This window comes from Pristis pectinata, chromosome 2, assembly GCF_009764475.1.
Source record: "Pristis pectinata isolate sPriPec2 chromosome 2, sPriPec2.1.pri, whole genome shotgun sequence".
NCBI classification, from domain to species: Eukaryota; Metazoa; Chordata; class Chondrichthyes; order Rhinopristiformes; family Pristidae; genus Pristis; species Pristis pectinata.
The window spans coordinates 8,073,394-8,091,652 of NC_067406.1; the positions used below are offsets into that span (position 1 = coordinate 8,073,394).

General features: G+C 47.0%; 1 protein-coding gene across 9 annotated transcripts in view; it reads right to left on the reverse strand.

Annotated features, from left to right (window-relative positions):
- Positions 1–18,259, reverse strand: part of LOC127581620 (transcription factor COE3-like) — a 408,223-nt gene that overhangs the window by 7,471 nt on the left and 382,493 nt on the right. For all 9 annotated transcript variants that reach the window (XM_052036201.1, XM_052036218.1, XM_052036192.1 and 6 more), the window contains 2 exons: positions 12,627–12,692; positions 9,421–9,598 (listed from right to left, as the gene is read on the reverse strand). In XM_052036201.1, coding sequence (XP_051892161.1) covers positions 9,421–9,598; positions 12,627–12,692 — 244 coding nt within the window. The remainder of the gene's footprint in view (positions 1–9,420; positions 9,599–12,626; positions 12,693–18,259) is intronic.

Sequence of the window (18,259 nt, forward strand, 5' to 3'; positions counted from 1 at the left end):
TCATTTATGCTTAATTTTTGTTTTTCTTGTGACTGCTGCTTATCTGATGCTATGTGCCTGTGATGCTGCTGCAAGTAAGTTTTTCATTGCACCTGTGCGCACATGGACTTGTGCACATGACAATAAACGGCTTTCATTTTGACCCTTTTAAATCCCAATTCTAAGCACTATATTCTGCATTTTGTTTTTCCTTTTTGTACCACCTCGATGTACTTATGTATGGAATGATCTGCCTGGATGGCACCCATACAAAAGCTTTTCACTGTATCTCGGTGCATGTGACAATAATACACCAATTACCAATTATTTATTCCAGGAAACTCTCCACTTCCTCTCTCGCTTCACTAGTACTCACCAGGAATGATAGAATATATACTCTACAGTAGGGGGTCATTCAGTCAGTTAGGTTCATACTTGTAAGGCACACCCATTTCTAACTATGCACACATGCCTCTGCATCCCTTTTATCTTTGATTGGAGATCACCACCATCGAGTCCTGCTTCTTAATCTCGTTCCTAAATCCTCTTCCATTTACACCTCATCTTGACCAACCTTTTGTTTTGTTATTTGATCATGACAACCTTCCATCCACTTTATCAGTTCCCCACAATACAATCACCTTCTACATTCACTGGGGTACAATAAAACAGTGGTTATGTTACTGGATTAATATAAAACTATAAAACCATAAAATACCAGAGAGAATTAGGCCATTCGGCCCATCAAGTCTGCTCCACCATTCAATCATGGCTGGGTTTTTTTCCTCAATATCTACATACCTGAGCATAGGTGCTGCCTGACCTGCTGAGTTCTTCCAGCATTTTGTGTGTTGACAATACACTCAACTTGACTTTTCTGTGTTTGATTCCATCAGTTTTGTTTCTTTCCCATTAACTTTTTCCTCTCATCCCCAGTTCTGATGAAAGCTCTCAGTGCTGAAATGTTAACTCTTGTTTCTCTCTCCACTTACTGCATTGTCAGCATTTGCTGTTTTCACTTCAGTTCGAGCCCTCCTTGTTTACTGGCAGACACCAGCTAGGGTACAGTCAGATGCATAATTAAAACCCCCAGCAATAGCCGGGGCTAGGTCTGAGCAAATCAGAGACTACAAAAAGGCAATGTGGATGCAGGAAACTGCAGAGAGTTGTGGACACAGCTCAGTACATCACAGAAACCAGCCACTCCTCCATAGGATCCATCTTTGATTATGCTGGCTGCTTTACTGAGGCAGCGGGTCTACACTTCTCGCTGCCTCGGTAAAGCAGCCAGCATAATCAAAGACCCCACGCACCCGGGTCATTCTCTCTTCTCCCCCCTCCCATCAGGCAGAAGATACAAAAGCCTGAAAGCACGTACCACCAGGCTCAAGGACAGCTTCTATCCCGCTGTTATAAGACTATTGAACGGTGCCCTAGTACGATAAGATGGACCCTTGACCTCACAATCTAACTCGTTATGACCTTGCACCTTATTGTCTGCCTGCACTGCACTTTCCCTGTAGCTGTAACACTGTACTCTGCTTTCTATTATTGTTTTCCCTTGTACTACCCCAATACACTGTTGTAATGAAATGCTGTGCCTGGATGACATGCAAAACAAAGTTTTTCACTGTACATGTGACAATAATAAATTAATTTAACAATGTGGTGAATATACCTGATTCCACCACCGCTTTTGGCAGTGAGTTCCAGTTATCAACCACTTTTACCCCTCAGGTCCCCTTTAAAACCCCTCCCTCTCACCTTAAACCTGTGCCTTCTTGTTTTTGATACCCCTACCAGAGGTAAAAGATTTTGACTATCTATCCATGCATCTCATAAACTTACATGCTTCTGTAAGGTCACCCCTCAGCCTCCTTCACTCCAAGGAAAACAGTCCCAACCAGTCCAAACCCTCCCCACAGCTTCTATCCCGCTGTTATAAGACTATCGAATGGCTCCCTAGTACAAAAGATGGACCCTTGACCGCACAATCTACCTCGTTATGGCCTTGCACCTCATTGTCTGCCTGCACTGCACTTTCTCTGTAACTGTAACACTTTATTCTGCATTCTGTTATTGCTTTTCTCCTGTACTACCTCAATGTACTATTGTGACAGAATGATTTGCATGGGTGGCATGCAAAACAAGTTTTTCACAGTACCTCAGTTTTTCACTGTACCTCAGAATACATGTGACAATAATAAACCCATTCTAGTTCCAATTCCAATACCCCGGCAGCATGTGGCTCTTGTGGTCAGCAGTTGACCCAAGCACTCCAACACTCTCTGGATGACTCAGGCTTCGGTTCGGAGGACTTCGCAGCAGCTAAGTGTTTTCTCTGTTTATCACTTTTATTAGGGTTTTTAAGTGTAAGGGTTAGTTTTTGTTAGGATTTTTAGTGTAAGGGTTAGACTTTTATAAGTTTTTTCTAACTAGTCGAGTGGGGACTGGACTGCGCAGGCGCGGCGCGGACAGCTTAAAAAAGGAAACAGCCTACAGAGCGGGCAGCGTCGGAGCGGGCAGCGGAGTGAGTGGCAGCAGAATGTTCTGGGCTTTGGCTCAAGGGGCTTCGGCATGAAGGGGCAAGGAGGGTAAGTAGCTGGTAAGTAGGTAAAGGAAAGGTTTACCTGTTGTTTACTATAGATTTGTAGGTGGGACTAACTAGGGAAAAAAGAAAGGTAGTCAGATGGAGGACATGGTGGTGTGCTGCAGCTGTTTGATGTGGGAACTCGTGGACCTTGCTGCGGTCCAAGACGGCCACATCTGCAGTAAGTGCTTGAGGCTGGACGAACTTCAGCTCAGAGTTGACGAGCTGGAGTCGCAGCTACAAACACTGCGCAGCATAAGGGAGGGAGAGAGTTATGTAGACACGGTCCATCAGGTGACAGTCACCCCCCCTTAGAGCAGATACATCTGAGGTTCAGGAGGCAGATAGAATGGTGACTGTCAGGGGAGGGAAGAGGAAGAAGAAGTCAGGCAGGCAGACAGGACAGAGAGCCCCGGAGGCTGTTCCCCTCAGTAACAGGTTTTCTGCCTTGGAAGCTGTTGAGGGGGATGACCTGCAGGGGCCTAGCTGCAGTTACCAGGTCTCTGGCACTGGGACTGGTACTGCTGCTCAGAAGGGAAGGGTGGGAAAGAGACATGCGGTAGTGATAGGGGACTCAATAGTCAGGGAAACAGACAGGAGGTTCTGTGGCAGTGAGCATGAATCCCAGATGGTATGTTGCCTCCCAGGTGCCAGGGTCCGGGATGTCACTGATCGGGTCCACAGGATTCTTGAGCGGGAGGGAGAGCAGCCAGAAGTTGTGGGTCCATGTTGGGACCAACAACATAGGTAGGAAGGGGGATGAGGTCCTGAAGAGCGAGTTCAGGGAGCTAGGCAGAAGATTGAGGAACAGGACCTCAAGGGTAGCAATCTCAGGATTGCTGCCGGTGCCACGTGATAGTGAAGGCACGAATAGGAGGAGGTGACAGATAAATGCGTGGCTGAGAAGTTGGTGCAGGAGGAAGGGTTTTAGATTTCTGGATCATTGGGATCTTTTCTCGGGAAGGTGGGACCTGTACAGAGAGGACGGGTTACACCCGAACCAGAAGGGGCCTAATATCCTTGCGGCGAGATTTGCTCGGGTGGTTCGGGAGGGTTTAAACTAGTTTGTGAGGGGGAAGGGAACCGGAGGAGTAGGTCAGAGGAAGAAGGGAATGGGGAAAAGTCAGATCAAACAGGTAGAGAGGCTTTGGGGAAGGAGAAGCAGAATACAGGCTATAAAAGTAGTAAGGTAGATGGACTGAAGTGTGTTTACTTCAATGCAAGAAGTGTCAGGAATAAGGGGGATGAACTGAGGGCTTGGATAAGTATGGGGGACTATGATATCGTGGCTATTACTGAGACCTGGCTGATGTCAGGACAGGAGTGGATATTGAATATTCCTGGTTTTCAGTGTTTTAAGAGGGATAGGGAAGGGGGGAGAAGAGGAGGAGGGGTGGCGATACTGGTCAGGGACACTGTTATGGCTGTGGAAAAGATGGATGTTGTAGAAGGATCATCTCTAGAGTCCGTATGGGTGGAGTTAAGGAACAAGAAAGGAGCAGTTACTCTACTAGGAGTATTCTATAGGCCCCCCGGTAGCAGTACAGATATAGAGGAGCAGATTGGCAGGCAGTATTTGGAGAGAAGCAAAAATAACAGGGTTGTTATAATGGGAGACTTCGACTTCCCAAATATAGACTGGAACCTGCTTAGTGCCAAAGGTTTAGATGGGACGGAATTTGTTAAATGTGTCCAGGGGGGATTCCTGATGCAGTATGTTGACAGGCCGACTAGAGGGAATGCCATGTTAGATCTAGTTTTAGGAAATGAACCGGGACAGGTGAAGGATCTATTGGTGGGTGAGCATTTGGGGCACAGTGACCATTGCTCCATAACCTTTAAATTTGTCATGGACAGGGACAGGTGCAGAGAGGACAATTTTTAATTGGGGAAGGGTGAACTATGAGGCTATAAGGAGAGAACTTGGGAGTGTAAATTGGGATGTCCTTTTTGAAGGAAAATGTACCATGGAGATGTGGTCGATGTTCAGGGATCTTATGCAGGATGTTAGGGATAAATATGTCCCAGTGAGGCAGAGAAGGAATGGCAGGGTGAAGGAACCGTGGGTGACGAGAGAGGTGGAACGACTAGTTAGGGAGAAGAAGGTAACATACCTGAGGTATAAGCAGCAAGGTTCAGACAGGGCCCGTGAGGAATATAGGGTAGCAAGGAAGGAACTTAAGAAAGGGCTGAGGAGAGCTAGAAGGGGACATGAAAAGGTGTTGGCTAGTAGGGTTAAGGAAAATCCCAAGGCCTTTTTCAAGTACGTGCAGGGTAGGAGGATGGCCAGGGTAAAGGTAGGTCGAATTAAAGACAAAGGTGGGAGAATGTGCCTGGAGGCGGCGGAAGTGGGAGAAGTTCTCAATGAATACTTCTCTTCAGTATTCACCAAGGAGAGGGGTCTCGATGACGCGGAAGAGAGTGCTGGTAGGGGTAATGTTCTCGAGGTTGTAGATATCAAGAGAGAGGATGTGTTGAAATTGTTAAATAATACTAAGACAGATAAATCTCCGGGGCCTGATGGGATTTTCCCCAGGCTGCTTCGAGAGGCTAGGGAGGAGATTGTTGAACCGCTGGTAAGGATTTTTGAGTCCTCGTTGTCCACGGGGATGGTGCCAAAGGATTAGAGGGTTGCGAATGTTGTCCCCTTGTTCAAAAAAGACAATAGGGATAGTCCAGGGAATTATAGACCGGTGAGTCTCACGTCTGTGAGAAAGGATTCTAAGGGATAGGATTTATGAACACCTAGAGAATCATGGACTGATTCGGGACAGCCAGCATGGCTTTGTGAAGGGAAGATCTTGCCTCACAAGCCTGATAGAGTTCTTTGAGGAGGTGACTAGGAAGATTGATGAGGGCAGTGCAGTGGATGTGGTCTACATGGATTTTAGTAAGGCGTTTGATAAGGTTCCTCATGGTAAGCTTCTTCAGAAGGTCAGAGGCCAAGGGATCCAGGGAGGCTTGGCTGTGTGGATTAGGAAATGGCTTGCATGTAGAAAGCAGAGGGTTGTGGTGGAAGGAGTGCCCTCGGATTGGAAGGCAGTGACTAGTGGTGTCCCGCAGGGATCGGTTCTGGGACCTCTACTTTTTTGTGATATTTACAGATGACTTAGATGAGGGGGTGGAAGGCTGGGTTAGTAAGTTTGCGGACGACACTAAGATCGGCAGTGTTGTGGATAGTGTGGAGGGCTGTCGGAGCTTACAGAGGGATATTGATAGGATGTAGAGCTGGGCGGACAAGTGGCAGATGGAGTTCAATCCGGAGAAGTGGGAGGTGGTACACTTTGGAAGGACAAACTCCAGGGCAGAGTACTGGGTAAACGGCAAGGTACTTGGCAGTGTGGAGGAGCAGAGGGATCTGGGGGTTCATATTCACAGTTCATTGAAATTTGCCTCACAGGTGGAAAGAGCAGTTAAGAAGGTCAATGGGATGTTAGCTTTCATAAATCGCGGGATTGAGTTTAAGAGCCGCAAAGTGATGATGCAGCTTTACAAAACTCTAGTTAGGCCACACTTGGAGTACTGTGTTCAGTTCTGGTCGCCTCATTATAGGAAGGATGTGGAGGTGTTGGAGAGGGTGCAGAGGAGATTTACCAGGATGCTGCCTGGATTAGAGAGTATTGAATATGAGGAGAGGCTTAAGGTGCCAGGGCTTTATTCACTGGAAAGGAGGAGGATGAGAGGAGACATGATAGAGGTATATAAAATATTGAGAGGAATAGATAGAGTAGACAGTCAGTGCCTCCTTCCCAGGGCACCAATGCTCAAGACGAGAGGGCATGGCTTTAAGGTTATGGGTGGGAGGTTCAGGGGAGATGTCAGGGGGAGGTTTTTCACCCAGAGAGTGGTTGGTGCATGGAATGCACTGCCTGGGGTGGTGGTGGAGGCAGATACATTGGACAGGTTCAAGAGCTTGTTGGATAGGCATAAGGAGGAATGTGAGATAGAGGGATATGTGGGAGGAAAGGGTTAGGTAGCGTGAGGGTGGTTTGATGGACGGCACAACATGGTGGGCTGAAGGGCCTGTTTTGTGCTGTATGGTTCTATGGTATGGTTCTATGGTTCTCTCTCGGACATGGGAGCCACTCGACCTGTTATAGCCCTGACATCCTGAGACCTGGTAACTGACTGCCAGCAGGGGCACTGTGCTCCTCAACCAGCTGGATGGATGGCAGAGAGACGAAGAGAAGCTCCTAAGAGCTAACCTGTTGCCTGATACTTCCTGGCCTGCATGCCTGTAAGCTCCGTGCCACAGGCATCGTGGATCATAGTTGCAATGCTGCATTAGTGGGGCAGTTCTTCAACTCATTTCATAATGGCCACCTTTGTCACCGCTCATTCCAAAGTTGTGGGCATGCTAGGTTGGTGCCAGAAGCATGGCGACACTTGCGGGCTGCCCTCAGAACACTCTACGCAAAAAACTGCATTTCACTGTGTGTTTCGATGTACATGAGACTAATAAAGATCTTAATCTTAATCTTCAATCATTCCTCTGGGCCAATTCAAGGTTGGAAGAGGAAGCCATCTGCTCGGCATTCTGGGAGTTGTAGTGCCATCGCATTCCTTTGCCTCTCAGCCATTATCCAGCTGGTTACAGAGCATGGGAACTCCTGTGGGATGTCTGAACTGGTAGTGGGACTGCATCTCCCACAATGCACCCTGGGGGAAGACTGTGTCAGATGACCACCAGCAGCCAATGATCACCAGGGTGGAAGGGTGATTGGTAGCAGGCCCAGCTTTGACTGCGTCTCAACATTGAATCACTGGGAGGAAAACTGAGGGACAAGGAACGATTACCAAGCTATAATTCTTCATCCCATCCCCACTCTGATCTCTGCCTTTGGCCTCTTCTACGGTTCTAACAAAACCTGACACAAACTCAAGAAAACGCATCTCACCTTCTGTCTACAATTTCAGATATCCAGCCTTTCCAGTTTGTGATGATGTAAAGTCATCAATCTGTATAACATTGACAGATGTTTTATCCATCCACAGAAGTTAGACTTTTCCAGCATTTTTTTATTTCAAAATTCCGACAGCTGTTGGGTTCTGTATCTCACAGTTGTTACTTTTTCTTTCTCAACTGACCCCACTATCTACACCTGCTCCATTCTCATTAGCTGTCAGTCACCACCCCTTCTCAGCCAATATCAGTCTAATTTCCCCTGCTCACCCTATCGCAGACATTTGCTTTGTTTTCTCCACACCCCCACTCCTATCTCTGCAACCTAAAATATGCTTGTTTTCCAACTTTTCCAACTTCGAGTGAAACATTAACTGTTTCCACCTCTTCACAGATGCTGCCTGACCTGCTGAGTATTTCCGGCATTTTATCTCAGATTTACAGCATCTGCAGCTTTTTATTTTAAGACTAGAATATGCTGAGTTCTCATCTGGAGGTCACAGGGTTCAAATGCACGTCTGATAATCTTTATTCTGAGACGAGGGAAAATCTGGAAACTTTCTTTACTCGGATTCAGTGGGAAGAAGGCGGGATCCATCACTAAGGACCCTCACCACCCAGGACATGCCCTCTTCACGTTACTACCATCGGGGAGGAGGTACAGGAGCCTGAAGACCTACACTCAACGATTCAGGAACAGCTTCTTCCCCTCCGCCAACAGCCTTCTGACCGGTCCATGAACCTAACCTCGTTATTCCTATTTTTTGCACTATTTATTTATTTTTGTTCTTTATAATAATTTTACGTCTTTGTTGTCTCAAAGCAACAAATTTCATGCAACTCCCCTTTGTTTTTCCTTCTTGTGGTCCCTTTACCCCTTCTCTTTCTCCTCTCCCGCCCTCACAACCTGCCCACCTCCTTCCCTTCGTCCCAATGCCCTTTCCTATCGGATTCTTCACCTCTTCCACCTATCACTTCCCAGCTTCTTATTTTAACCCCCCCCCCTTCCCCCACCTACCTACCTTCCTCCTCTCACCTGGACTCACCTATCACCTGCCAGCTCGTGGTCCCTGCCCCCACACCCCACCCCCAGCCCTTTTATTCCAGCTTCTGCCCTCTTCCTTTCCAGTCCTGATAAAGGGTCTCGACCTGAAACGTCGACTGTCCATTTCCCTCCATAGATGCTGCCTGGCCCATTGAGTTCCTTCAGCGCTTTGTGTGTTGCTCCCCTCCATGGACTCTGTCTACACTTCCCGCTGCCTCAGTAAAGCAGCCAACTCAATCAAGGACCATCCCGGCCATTCTCTCTTCTCCCACCCTTCCTTCGGGCAGAAGATACAAAAGCTTGAGAACATGTATCACCATTTTATGTGTGTTGCTCCAGATTTCACACCATCTAAGTCAGTGATAACAAATCTGATTCTGGTGGTTTTGTGAACCCTTCCTTCCACAGTCAACATCATTTACAACTGGGGCATAGATAACCAGGACAATGCCTTCTCCTCCTCTCCAATTTTTGTTTCCCTTTTGACAAATGTTATTTCCTTTTTTCCCTGCTTTTGAGTTCCCTGGAGTCATGAACTTTAGGGGTTTGGCCCTTCAAACCCACGCAAACCCACGTTAGGGCAGGCACGGTAGTGTAGTGGTTAGTGTAACACTATTACAGCGCCAGTGACCCGTGTTCAATTCTGGCTGCTGTCTGTAAGGAGTTTGTATGTTCTCCCCATGTGTCTGCATGGATCTTTGCTGGGTGCTCTGGTTTCCTCCCTCATTCCAAAGACATACAGGTTAGGAAGTTGTGAGCATGCTATGTTGGCGACACTTGCGGGCTGCCCTCAGAACACTCTATGCAAAAGATGCATTTCACTGAGTGTTTTGATGTGCATGTGACTAATAAAGATATCTTATCTTAGCTTAAATGAAATGGGTCAGGGTCGGAGTGTCAAACCTGGGTCGTTGGCTTGCGATGTCTCTGAGATGTTCACAGCCAGCTGGCCACTGAAGGAGTTCACTCCCATCATCCCCGAATGGCTGGATGTGTTGCCAAGAGACGGGAGTTGGTTGTGACTCCGCGGGACGCTGTACAGAGCTTCTGCGATATCTGCCGCTCGCTTCAGGATGATCTCCTGCCAGGAAAGTTCACAACAAGAACATAAGTTGCCCATTCAATCCCTTGAGTTGTTCTGCCATTCGGTGCGTGGGAGCGACTCTGAACTTCCTGTTGCCTACTGCTATGGTTTACCATCCCACTCCCACCCTGTCTGTGGCCTCCTGCACTGTTATAATGATGCCCAACAACACTCCATCTTCTGTCTGGGCACATTACACCTTCCAGATTCAATGTCAAATCCTACAACTGTACGTAACTTGCTTTCTCTGTCTATATGACAACTGGCTATTTCTACTATACATCATTGGTATTGGTATTGATATTGGTTTATTATTGTCACTTGTACCGAATTACAGTGAAGAACTTGTCTTGCATACTGTTCATACAGATCAATTCATTACACAGTGCATTTAGTACAGGGTAAAACAATACAGAATGCAGAATAAAGTGTTATAGTTACAGAGAAGGCACAGTGCAGGCAGACAATAAGGTGCAAGGGCATAACAAGGTAGATTGTGAGGTCAAGAGTCCATTATATCGTTCTTGGGAACCGTTCAATAGTCTTATATGATAGTGTAGCGGTTCGCATAACACTATTACAGTGACAGCGACCCAGGTTCAATTCCAGCCGCTGTCTGTAAGGAGTTTGTACGTTCCTCCCGTGTCTGCGTGGGTTTCCTCCGGGTGCTCCGGTTTCCTCCCACATTCCAAAGACGTACGGGTTAGGAAGTTGTGGGCGTGCTATGTTGGTGCTGGAAGCGTGGCGACACTTGCAGGCTGCCCCCAGAGCACGCTACGCAAAAGATGCATTTCACTGTGTGTTTCGATGCACATGTGACTAATAAAGATATCTTATCTTATCTTTTATCTTATAATTGTCTTATAACATCATCCGTATTGTCACATGTACCAGGGTACAGTGAAAAACTATTTTGCATGCCATCCATACGGATCATTCAAAACTTCAGTACATTGAGGTAGTACAGGGTAAAACAATAACAGAATGCAGAATAAAGTGTTACAGTTACAGAGAAAGTGCAGTGCAGGCAGACAATAAGGTGCAAGGTCATAACGAGGTAGATTGTGAGTTCAAGAGTCCATCTTACTGTGATATTTCCTCAGTTGTTCTCTCTCTATTCACACAGCCTGACCTCAGCAACTCCGTCTGGACTGCACCAACGTCATATTGTCTAACCAAAGGCCAGTGTTGAGAGGATGTCTCAGATCCTCCTCATGAAATTCACTCACTCACTTGAGAGTGGGAGGGGGAAGGGGGTGCAGTGGTACAGCTGGTATATTTGCAAAGCCCCAGTGACGGGGGTTCTATCCTGACCCCAGGAGCTGTCTGTGTGGAACTTGCACGTTCTCCTTGTAACTGCGTGGGTTTCCCCCAGGTGCTCCGGTTTCCTCTCACATCTCAAAAATAGCCTCATAGCATCATACAGCATGGAAGCAGGCCCTTCCGCCAAACTGGTCCATGCTGACCAAGATGCCCCATCCAAACTAGTTCCATTTACCAGCATTTAGCCAATAAGCTTTGAAACCTTTCCTGTCCATGTACCTGTCCAGCTGTCTTTCAAAAGTCGTGAGAGGGGAGAGATTTAATAGGAAGCTGAGGGGCAACTTTTTCACCCAGAGAGTGGTCAGTACATGGAACGAGCTGCCAGAGGAAGTGGTTGAGGCAGGTACATCAACAACCTTTAAAAGACACTTGGACAGGTACATGGATAGGAAAGGTTTAGAGGAATATGGGCCAAATGCTGGCAAATGGGGCTAGCTTAGCTGGGCACCTTGGTCTGCATGGACGAGTTGGGCTGAAGGGCCTGTTTCTAATCTGTATGACTCTATGACTCTATGAGTTAGGTTGCAGCAGTCAGCACAGGTTGACTTGAAGGATAAAAACCTCAAAATTACTCTGGAGGTTGTGAAGGAACCAACAGGTTGGTTTATCTTTGTAACTGCCATCTTACCTGAGGAATAAATCCATTTTACATAAATTGGTAAATATAATTATATGTTATACAAATATAACAGTCTTTCAAGAGACTGTTGGATAGGGATATGGAGCTGAGAAAAATAGAGGTCTATGGGTAAGCCTAGTAATTTCTGGGGTAGGGGCATATGCGGCACAGCTTTGTGGGCCGAAGGGCCTGAACTGTGCTGTAGGTTTTCTATGTTTCTATGCTTCTATAATTGACAAGTCCATGATGCAAACAAGCCTCGTCTCCATTGACCCTGCCCACACCTCCCTCTGCCTCGGGAAAGCAGCCAACATAATCAAAGGCCTCTCCCACCCTGGTCATTCTCTCTTCCCCCCTCTCACGCCGGGGGAACATACAAAAGCCTGAGAGCACAACCCATCAGACTCAAGGACATCTTCTATCCCGCTGTTATCAGACTCTTGAATGGACGTCTCATACGCTAAAGATGAAGTCTTGATCTACCAATCTACCTTGTTGTGGCCCTTGTACTTTTTTTGTCTACCTGCACTGCACTTTCTCTGTAACTGACACTATATTCTGCATTTTTTTGGCCTTTTTACTACCTCAATATACTTCTGTATGGAATGACCTGTCTGGATGACACACAAACAAAAGCTTTTCACTGTCTCTTGGTACATGTGACAATAAACTGATACCAATACCAAAATCACACAAATGCATTTAAGGTGAGAGGGAGTAGGTTCAGAACAGACGTGAGGGGTATGTTTTTTACTGAGAGAGTGGTAGATGCCTGGAACGTGCTGCCTGAGAGGGTGGTGGAGGCACATTCATTGGGGGCTTTTAAGAGGGGCTTGGATGGGCACATGAATAAGAGGAAAATAGAGGGATATGGGCATTCTGTAGGTAGGAGGGAATAGATACGTCGGCACAACATTGTGGGCTGAAGGGCCTGTTCTGTGCTGTATGTTCTATGTTCCAAATGCACTTAATATTCTTCTATGAACATTGCAAACAATCAAAATGAAATAAGGCCTTCTGGTAGAATTTTAACACCGTATTCAGAGGCTTCTCCTGGTAACGTACTCTGCTCTACATGCCTACCTGGTTGTTGTGGGGCATTCCGTACAAGGCTTCCACTAGGTCAGCGGCTCTCTTCAGTAGAACCTCCTGCAAAACAAGGAATGGTGGTTAAGGATGTGTCCTGCCTACTCACTGCCCTTTTGGGTATTGGACGAATGAGAGAAAGATAGAGATTGACAGACAGATGGGTGGACAGATTGAAACTGTTAGATGGGTAGATGTTGTTGGGTGAATCTCAGGTGGTGATGAGTCAGTGTACAGGAGCGAGATAGGACACCCGGTTGAGTGGTGCTGCAACAACAACCTCTCGCTCAACGTCAGTAAAACTAAAGAACTTTAGGAAGGGGAAGGAGGGTGAACATGAGCCTGTCTACATTGGGGGATCGATGATGGAGGGGGTCAGCAGCTTTAAATTCCTGGGGGTTAAGCTATCAGATGACCTGTCCTAGGCCCAGCACATAGATGCAATCACAAGGAAGATGCGCCAGCATCATTATGTTCTTGGAAGGTTGAAGCAGTTTGTGCATGTCACTGAATACATTTACATATGTATTACTGAAAGTATCCTGACTGGTTGCATCACAGTCTGGTACAGCAATTCCAATGTACAGAAACACAAGAAGCTGCAGAGAGCAGTGGACTCAGCCCAATACATCACGGGCACATCCCTCCCCACCATCGGTGGTATCTACAGGAGGTGCTGCCTCATGAAGGCAACATCTGTCATCAAAGATCCCCACCATCCGGGCCATGCCATCTTCTCACAGCTACTATCAGACAGGAGGTACAGAAGCCTGAAGTCCCACACCACAAGGTACAAGAGCAGCTACTTCCCTTCAACCATTCGGTTCTTGAACCAAAGAAAGATGATAAACACGATGATGCTGGAGGAACTCAGGAGTCCAGGCAGCATCCGTGGAGAAAAGCAGGCGGTCAACGTTTCGGGTCAGGAACCTTCTTCAGGACTGAAACCTATTTCTTGAACCAAACTTGCTTTTCTCCCCTTCCAGCACTGTGTTGTGCCAGGAGTTCAGATGAGTGTGCCCCAAGGACAGTGTGGTCTGCGTTCCCCGGCTAAGCTTCAAAAGTAGCAGTGCATTGGAAATGACATCATATCATGCGCCCCTGATGCAAAAATCAAGTTGGAGCTGTAGGGGTGACTGATGCTATGAAGTAGCTGGTTGAATTTCTCGACAGGCACAGTGTAGCCTGAAATTGACTGCATACTTGATCTGCTCTGAGTTAAAACAACTTTTAAAAAGGTTGCTGAATGAAACAGTCCCAGGTGATCTATCTTTGAGGCAATTCACTATGGTTTTTTGATTCATAGAACATAGAAAATTACAGCACAGTACAGGCCCTTTGGCCCACAATGTTGCGCAAACATTTTATCCCGCATTTTATGCGGCACAGTAGCGTAGTGGTTAGCGCAACTCTATTACAGCACCAGCGATTGGGGTTCAATTCCCGTCGCTGTCTGTAAGGAGTTTGTGCGTTCTCCCATGTCTGTGTGGGTTTCCTCCGGGTGCTCCGGTTTCCTCCCACATTCTAAAGATGTACGGGTAGGTTAATTTGGGGATTTAAAATGGGCAGCGCTGACTCGGGCCGGAAGGGCCTGTTACCACGCTGTAAATAAAATTTTAAAAATTTAAAAGATCTATCTAACCCTTCCCTCCCACATAGCCCCCCATCTCTCTATCATTCATGTGTCTATCAAAGAGTGTCTTAAATGTCCTTAAAGTTCTTGATTCCTAAACCCTGGGAAAAAGACTGTATGCATTCACCCTGTCTATGCCCCTCATAATTTTATACACCTCTGTAAGATCACCCCTCATTCTCCTACGCTCCAGTGAAAAAAATCCCAAGCTGCTCAACCTTTCTCCATAACTCAGTCCCACGAGTCCCGGCAACATTCTCATAAATCTCCTCTGCACTCTTTCCAACTTCACGGCATCTTTCCTATAGCTGGGTGACCTAAACGGAACAATAATATTCCAAATGTGGCCTCACCAACTTCTTGTACAACTGCAACATAATGTCCCAACTTCTGCCCTGACTGATGAAGGCCAGTGTGCCAAAAGCCTTTTATACTCCCGGGTCAACCTGAGCCACCACTTTCGGAGAACCATGTACTTGTGCTCTGGAAAGTCTGAAGCCTGCTTGGGCATTGGAAAGAAGTAACCCATTTTTCAGTCCTACAAACTTGACATTGATAAATGGAGTATCTTCCTTTCAACAAGCCAATTATTCGGTGAAAATCAAAACACTGCAGATTCTGGAAATCTGAAATAAAAACAGAAAATGCTGGAAACACTCAGCAGGTCAGGCAGCATCTGTGGAGAGGAAAGTATTAATGTTTCAGGTCTGGACCCCTCATCAAGAATAGCAAAGAAAGAAAACAAGCTAGTTTTCAGTAGTAGGAAAGGCAGGGCATTTGATCCTGCTCTTTCCCCTTGGCTAATACCTTTAATTAGTTTAATTCCCTTATCAACGTTCCTATAAAATTGCTTCTGGAGCTATTTAAGGAATCATATTCCAGACCACATTGATTTGCGGCTTCAACCAATATCTCCTCATCTTTTCCCTTTTGCCGTTTATCTAATCTCTTTGAGATGCCAATGTTTGACATTATTAACACCCCTGATCGTTTTCATCATTAACTAACCTGTGGCAACACACAAGATGCTGGAGGAACCATAGAACCATAGAAAATACAGCACAATACAAGCCCTTTGGCCCACCATGTTGTGCCGACCTTTAAACCACGCCTACGTCCATCTAACCCCTTCCTCCCACATATCCCCCTATTTTAAATTCCTCCATATGCCTATCCAACAATCCCTTGAACTTGACCAACGTATCTGCCTCAACCACCACCCCAGGCAGCGCATTCATGCACCCACCACTCTCTGGGTGAAAAATCTTCTTCTGATATCTCCCTTGAACTTCCCACCCATAACTTTTAAAGGCATGCCCTCTTGTATTGAGCATTGGTGCCCTGGGAAAGAGGCACTGGCTGTCCACTCTATCTATTCCTCTTAATATTTTGTACACCTCCATCAGAAACTCAGCAGGTCAGGCAGCATCTATGGAGGGAAATGGACAGTCAACATTATGGGTCAGAGTCGACATTTTGGGTCAAAGGCTTAAGTGATGAAGGGATAATGATGATGGTATCTGACAGGAAAAGGAGGTGAAGTGTGCCAGGGCGACAATGGCTAACACGAGGGGACATAATTTGAAGGTGATTGGAGGAAGGTATAAGGCGGATGTCAGGGGTAAGTTTTTTACACAGAGAGTGGTGGGTGCGTGGAACGCACTGCCTGCAGAGGTTGTGGGGGCAGATGCATTAGGGACATTTAAGAGACTCTTAGATAGCCACAGAAAAATAGGGGAGGGAAGGGTTAGATCGATCTTAGAGCAGGACAAAATGTTGGCACAACATTGTGGGCCGAAGGGCCTGTACTGTGCTGTAGTGTTCTATGTTCTACACGGCGCATGGAATCAAGTGAGGGAGGTGGGGAGGGCAGATGGGAGTAGTGGGGGTGGGGGAGACAGATAGAGCGGGCAGAGGAGGGGAAGGAAACCGGGTAATGGGGGCTGGGGTGAGTGCAGGAAGAACTGGGGAGGTCCACCTTCCTTTCCTATCAGATTCCATCATTTTCAGCCCTTCGTTGCTTCCACCCATCACCTCCCGGCTACCGGCGCCACTTCTGCCCTCCCCTCCTCCGTCTGCCTATCACCCGCCCCTCACCTGGATCCACCAATCGCTTGCCAGCTCTTGCCCCACACCTTCCGTCCATCTTCTTATACTGGCCAGCTTCCCTCTTACCATTTAGTCAAGATGAAGGGTTTCGACCCGAAATGTCGACTGTCCATTCCCCTCCACAGATGCTGCCTGACCCGTTGAGTTCCTCCAGCACCTTGTGTGTTGCTCCAGGTCTCAGCATCTGCAGTCTCTTGTGTCTCCATTTAACTAACCTATGATCTATCCCTGGTAAACAGGCAACAGTGATCAGGAAGAGCAAAGACAGAGTGAAATTCTCATGCAGAGTCTCGATCTGAAACATCGACAGTTCCCTTTCCCCCCCACAGATGCTGTCTGATCTGCAGAGTTCCTTCAGTGGTTTGTTTTTTGCTCCAGATTCCAGCATCTGCAGTCTCTTGTGTCTCCAGAGTAAAATGCAGGTAGCTTCATCTTCCAGGAGGAAAATGTCAGTCTGTCAGCTTGTCTTCTGGTGTGAGCTGCATAATTTAAGATTATTTTGTTCTCTGAAATAAACTCCTTGCAAAGCTTTTAACTGCACACACATCCCTCCAAGGGAGGAGATCCCTGAAGTGCATCTTTGAGAGTGAAAGTAGGTTTGCAGTCAAAAAGTGATTCACTGCAGTTAATAGAACAACATCAAAGTTGTCATGTTGATAGCTGTTTTTTACACAGCAGGATCTCACAGATGAAAATTAGTGAGCACTTGAAATGGCTTGGAGTGTTGGCCAAGCTGACCATGGTGCACCAGGATTATTGACACTCGCTTGATACCACCTCAATTTCAAGCCTTGTTCAATTGGCTGTGTCCAACTGAATGAAACTGATTGAATCATTTGAGGAGGTCACCAAAGTTGTGGATGGGGAACGTTGGTGGATGGGCTCACGAGGTGCATTTGATACGTCTCTTGTGAGAGACAGTGAACTGAAATTGAAGGCTCATGGAACTTATTGTTCTGGTCAAGAAACTGATTGAGCAGCAAAAGCTGGTGAGTAAGTTTAGTGGGTGGGTGAAGTGTATGGTTAATGGGTGGGTGGAGAGTAAGGTGATTGGGTGGGGAGTATGGTGAATGGGTGAGTGGGGAGTAAGGTGAATGGGTGGGGAGTACGGCTCATTGTTACCTCACTGACTAGTGGAACAGGCTCGAGGAGCTGAATGATCTGTCCTGGGCCCAGCACACAGATGCAATCATAAGGAGGGCACACCAGCGTCTTTACTTTTTAGAAGGTTAAGGAGGTTCAGCATATCGCCGAACACTCTAACAACCTTCTACAGACGTACTGTTGAAAGTATCGTGATGCGTTGCATCATGGTCTGGTACGGCGATTCAAATGTGCAGGAATGTAAGAAGCTGCAGAGAATAGTGGACTCTGCCCAATACATCACGGGCATATCCCTCCCCACCATCAGTAGTATCTACATGAGGCGCTGCCTCAAGAAGGCAACATCCATCATCAAAGATCCCCACCATCCGGACCATGCCATCTTCTCGCAGCTACCATCGGGCAGGAGGTACAGAAGCCTGAAGTCCCACACCACCAGGTTCAAGAACAGCTCCTTCCCTTCAACCATTCAGTCCTTGAACCAAGCCTGCTTTTCTCCCCTTCCAACACTGTGTGTTGTCCCAAGAGTTCAGATGATTGTGCCCCCAGGACAGAGTGGTCCAAATTCCCCGGCTTAGCTTCAAAAGTCTATTCTGCCATTTCTGACCTGTGGCCCAGGGGTTACAGCTCCAGAGACTCGGGTTCAATCCCGGCCTCTGGTGCTGTCTGCGTGGAGTTTGCATGTTCTCCCTGCGATCGTGTGGGTTTCTTCTGGATGCTTCGGTTTCTTCCCATATCCCAAAGACGTGCGGGTTGGTAGGTTAATTGGCCGCTGTAAATTGCT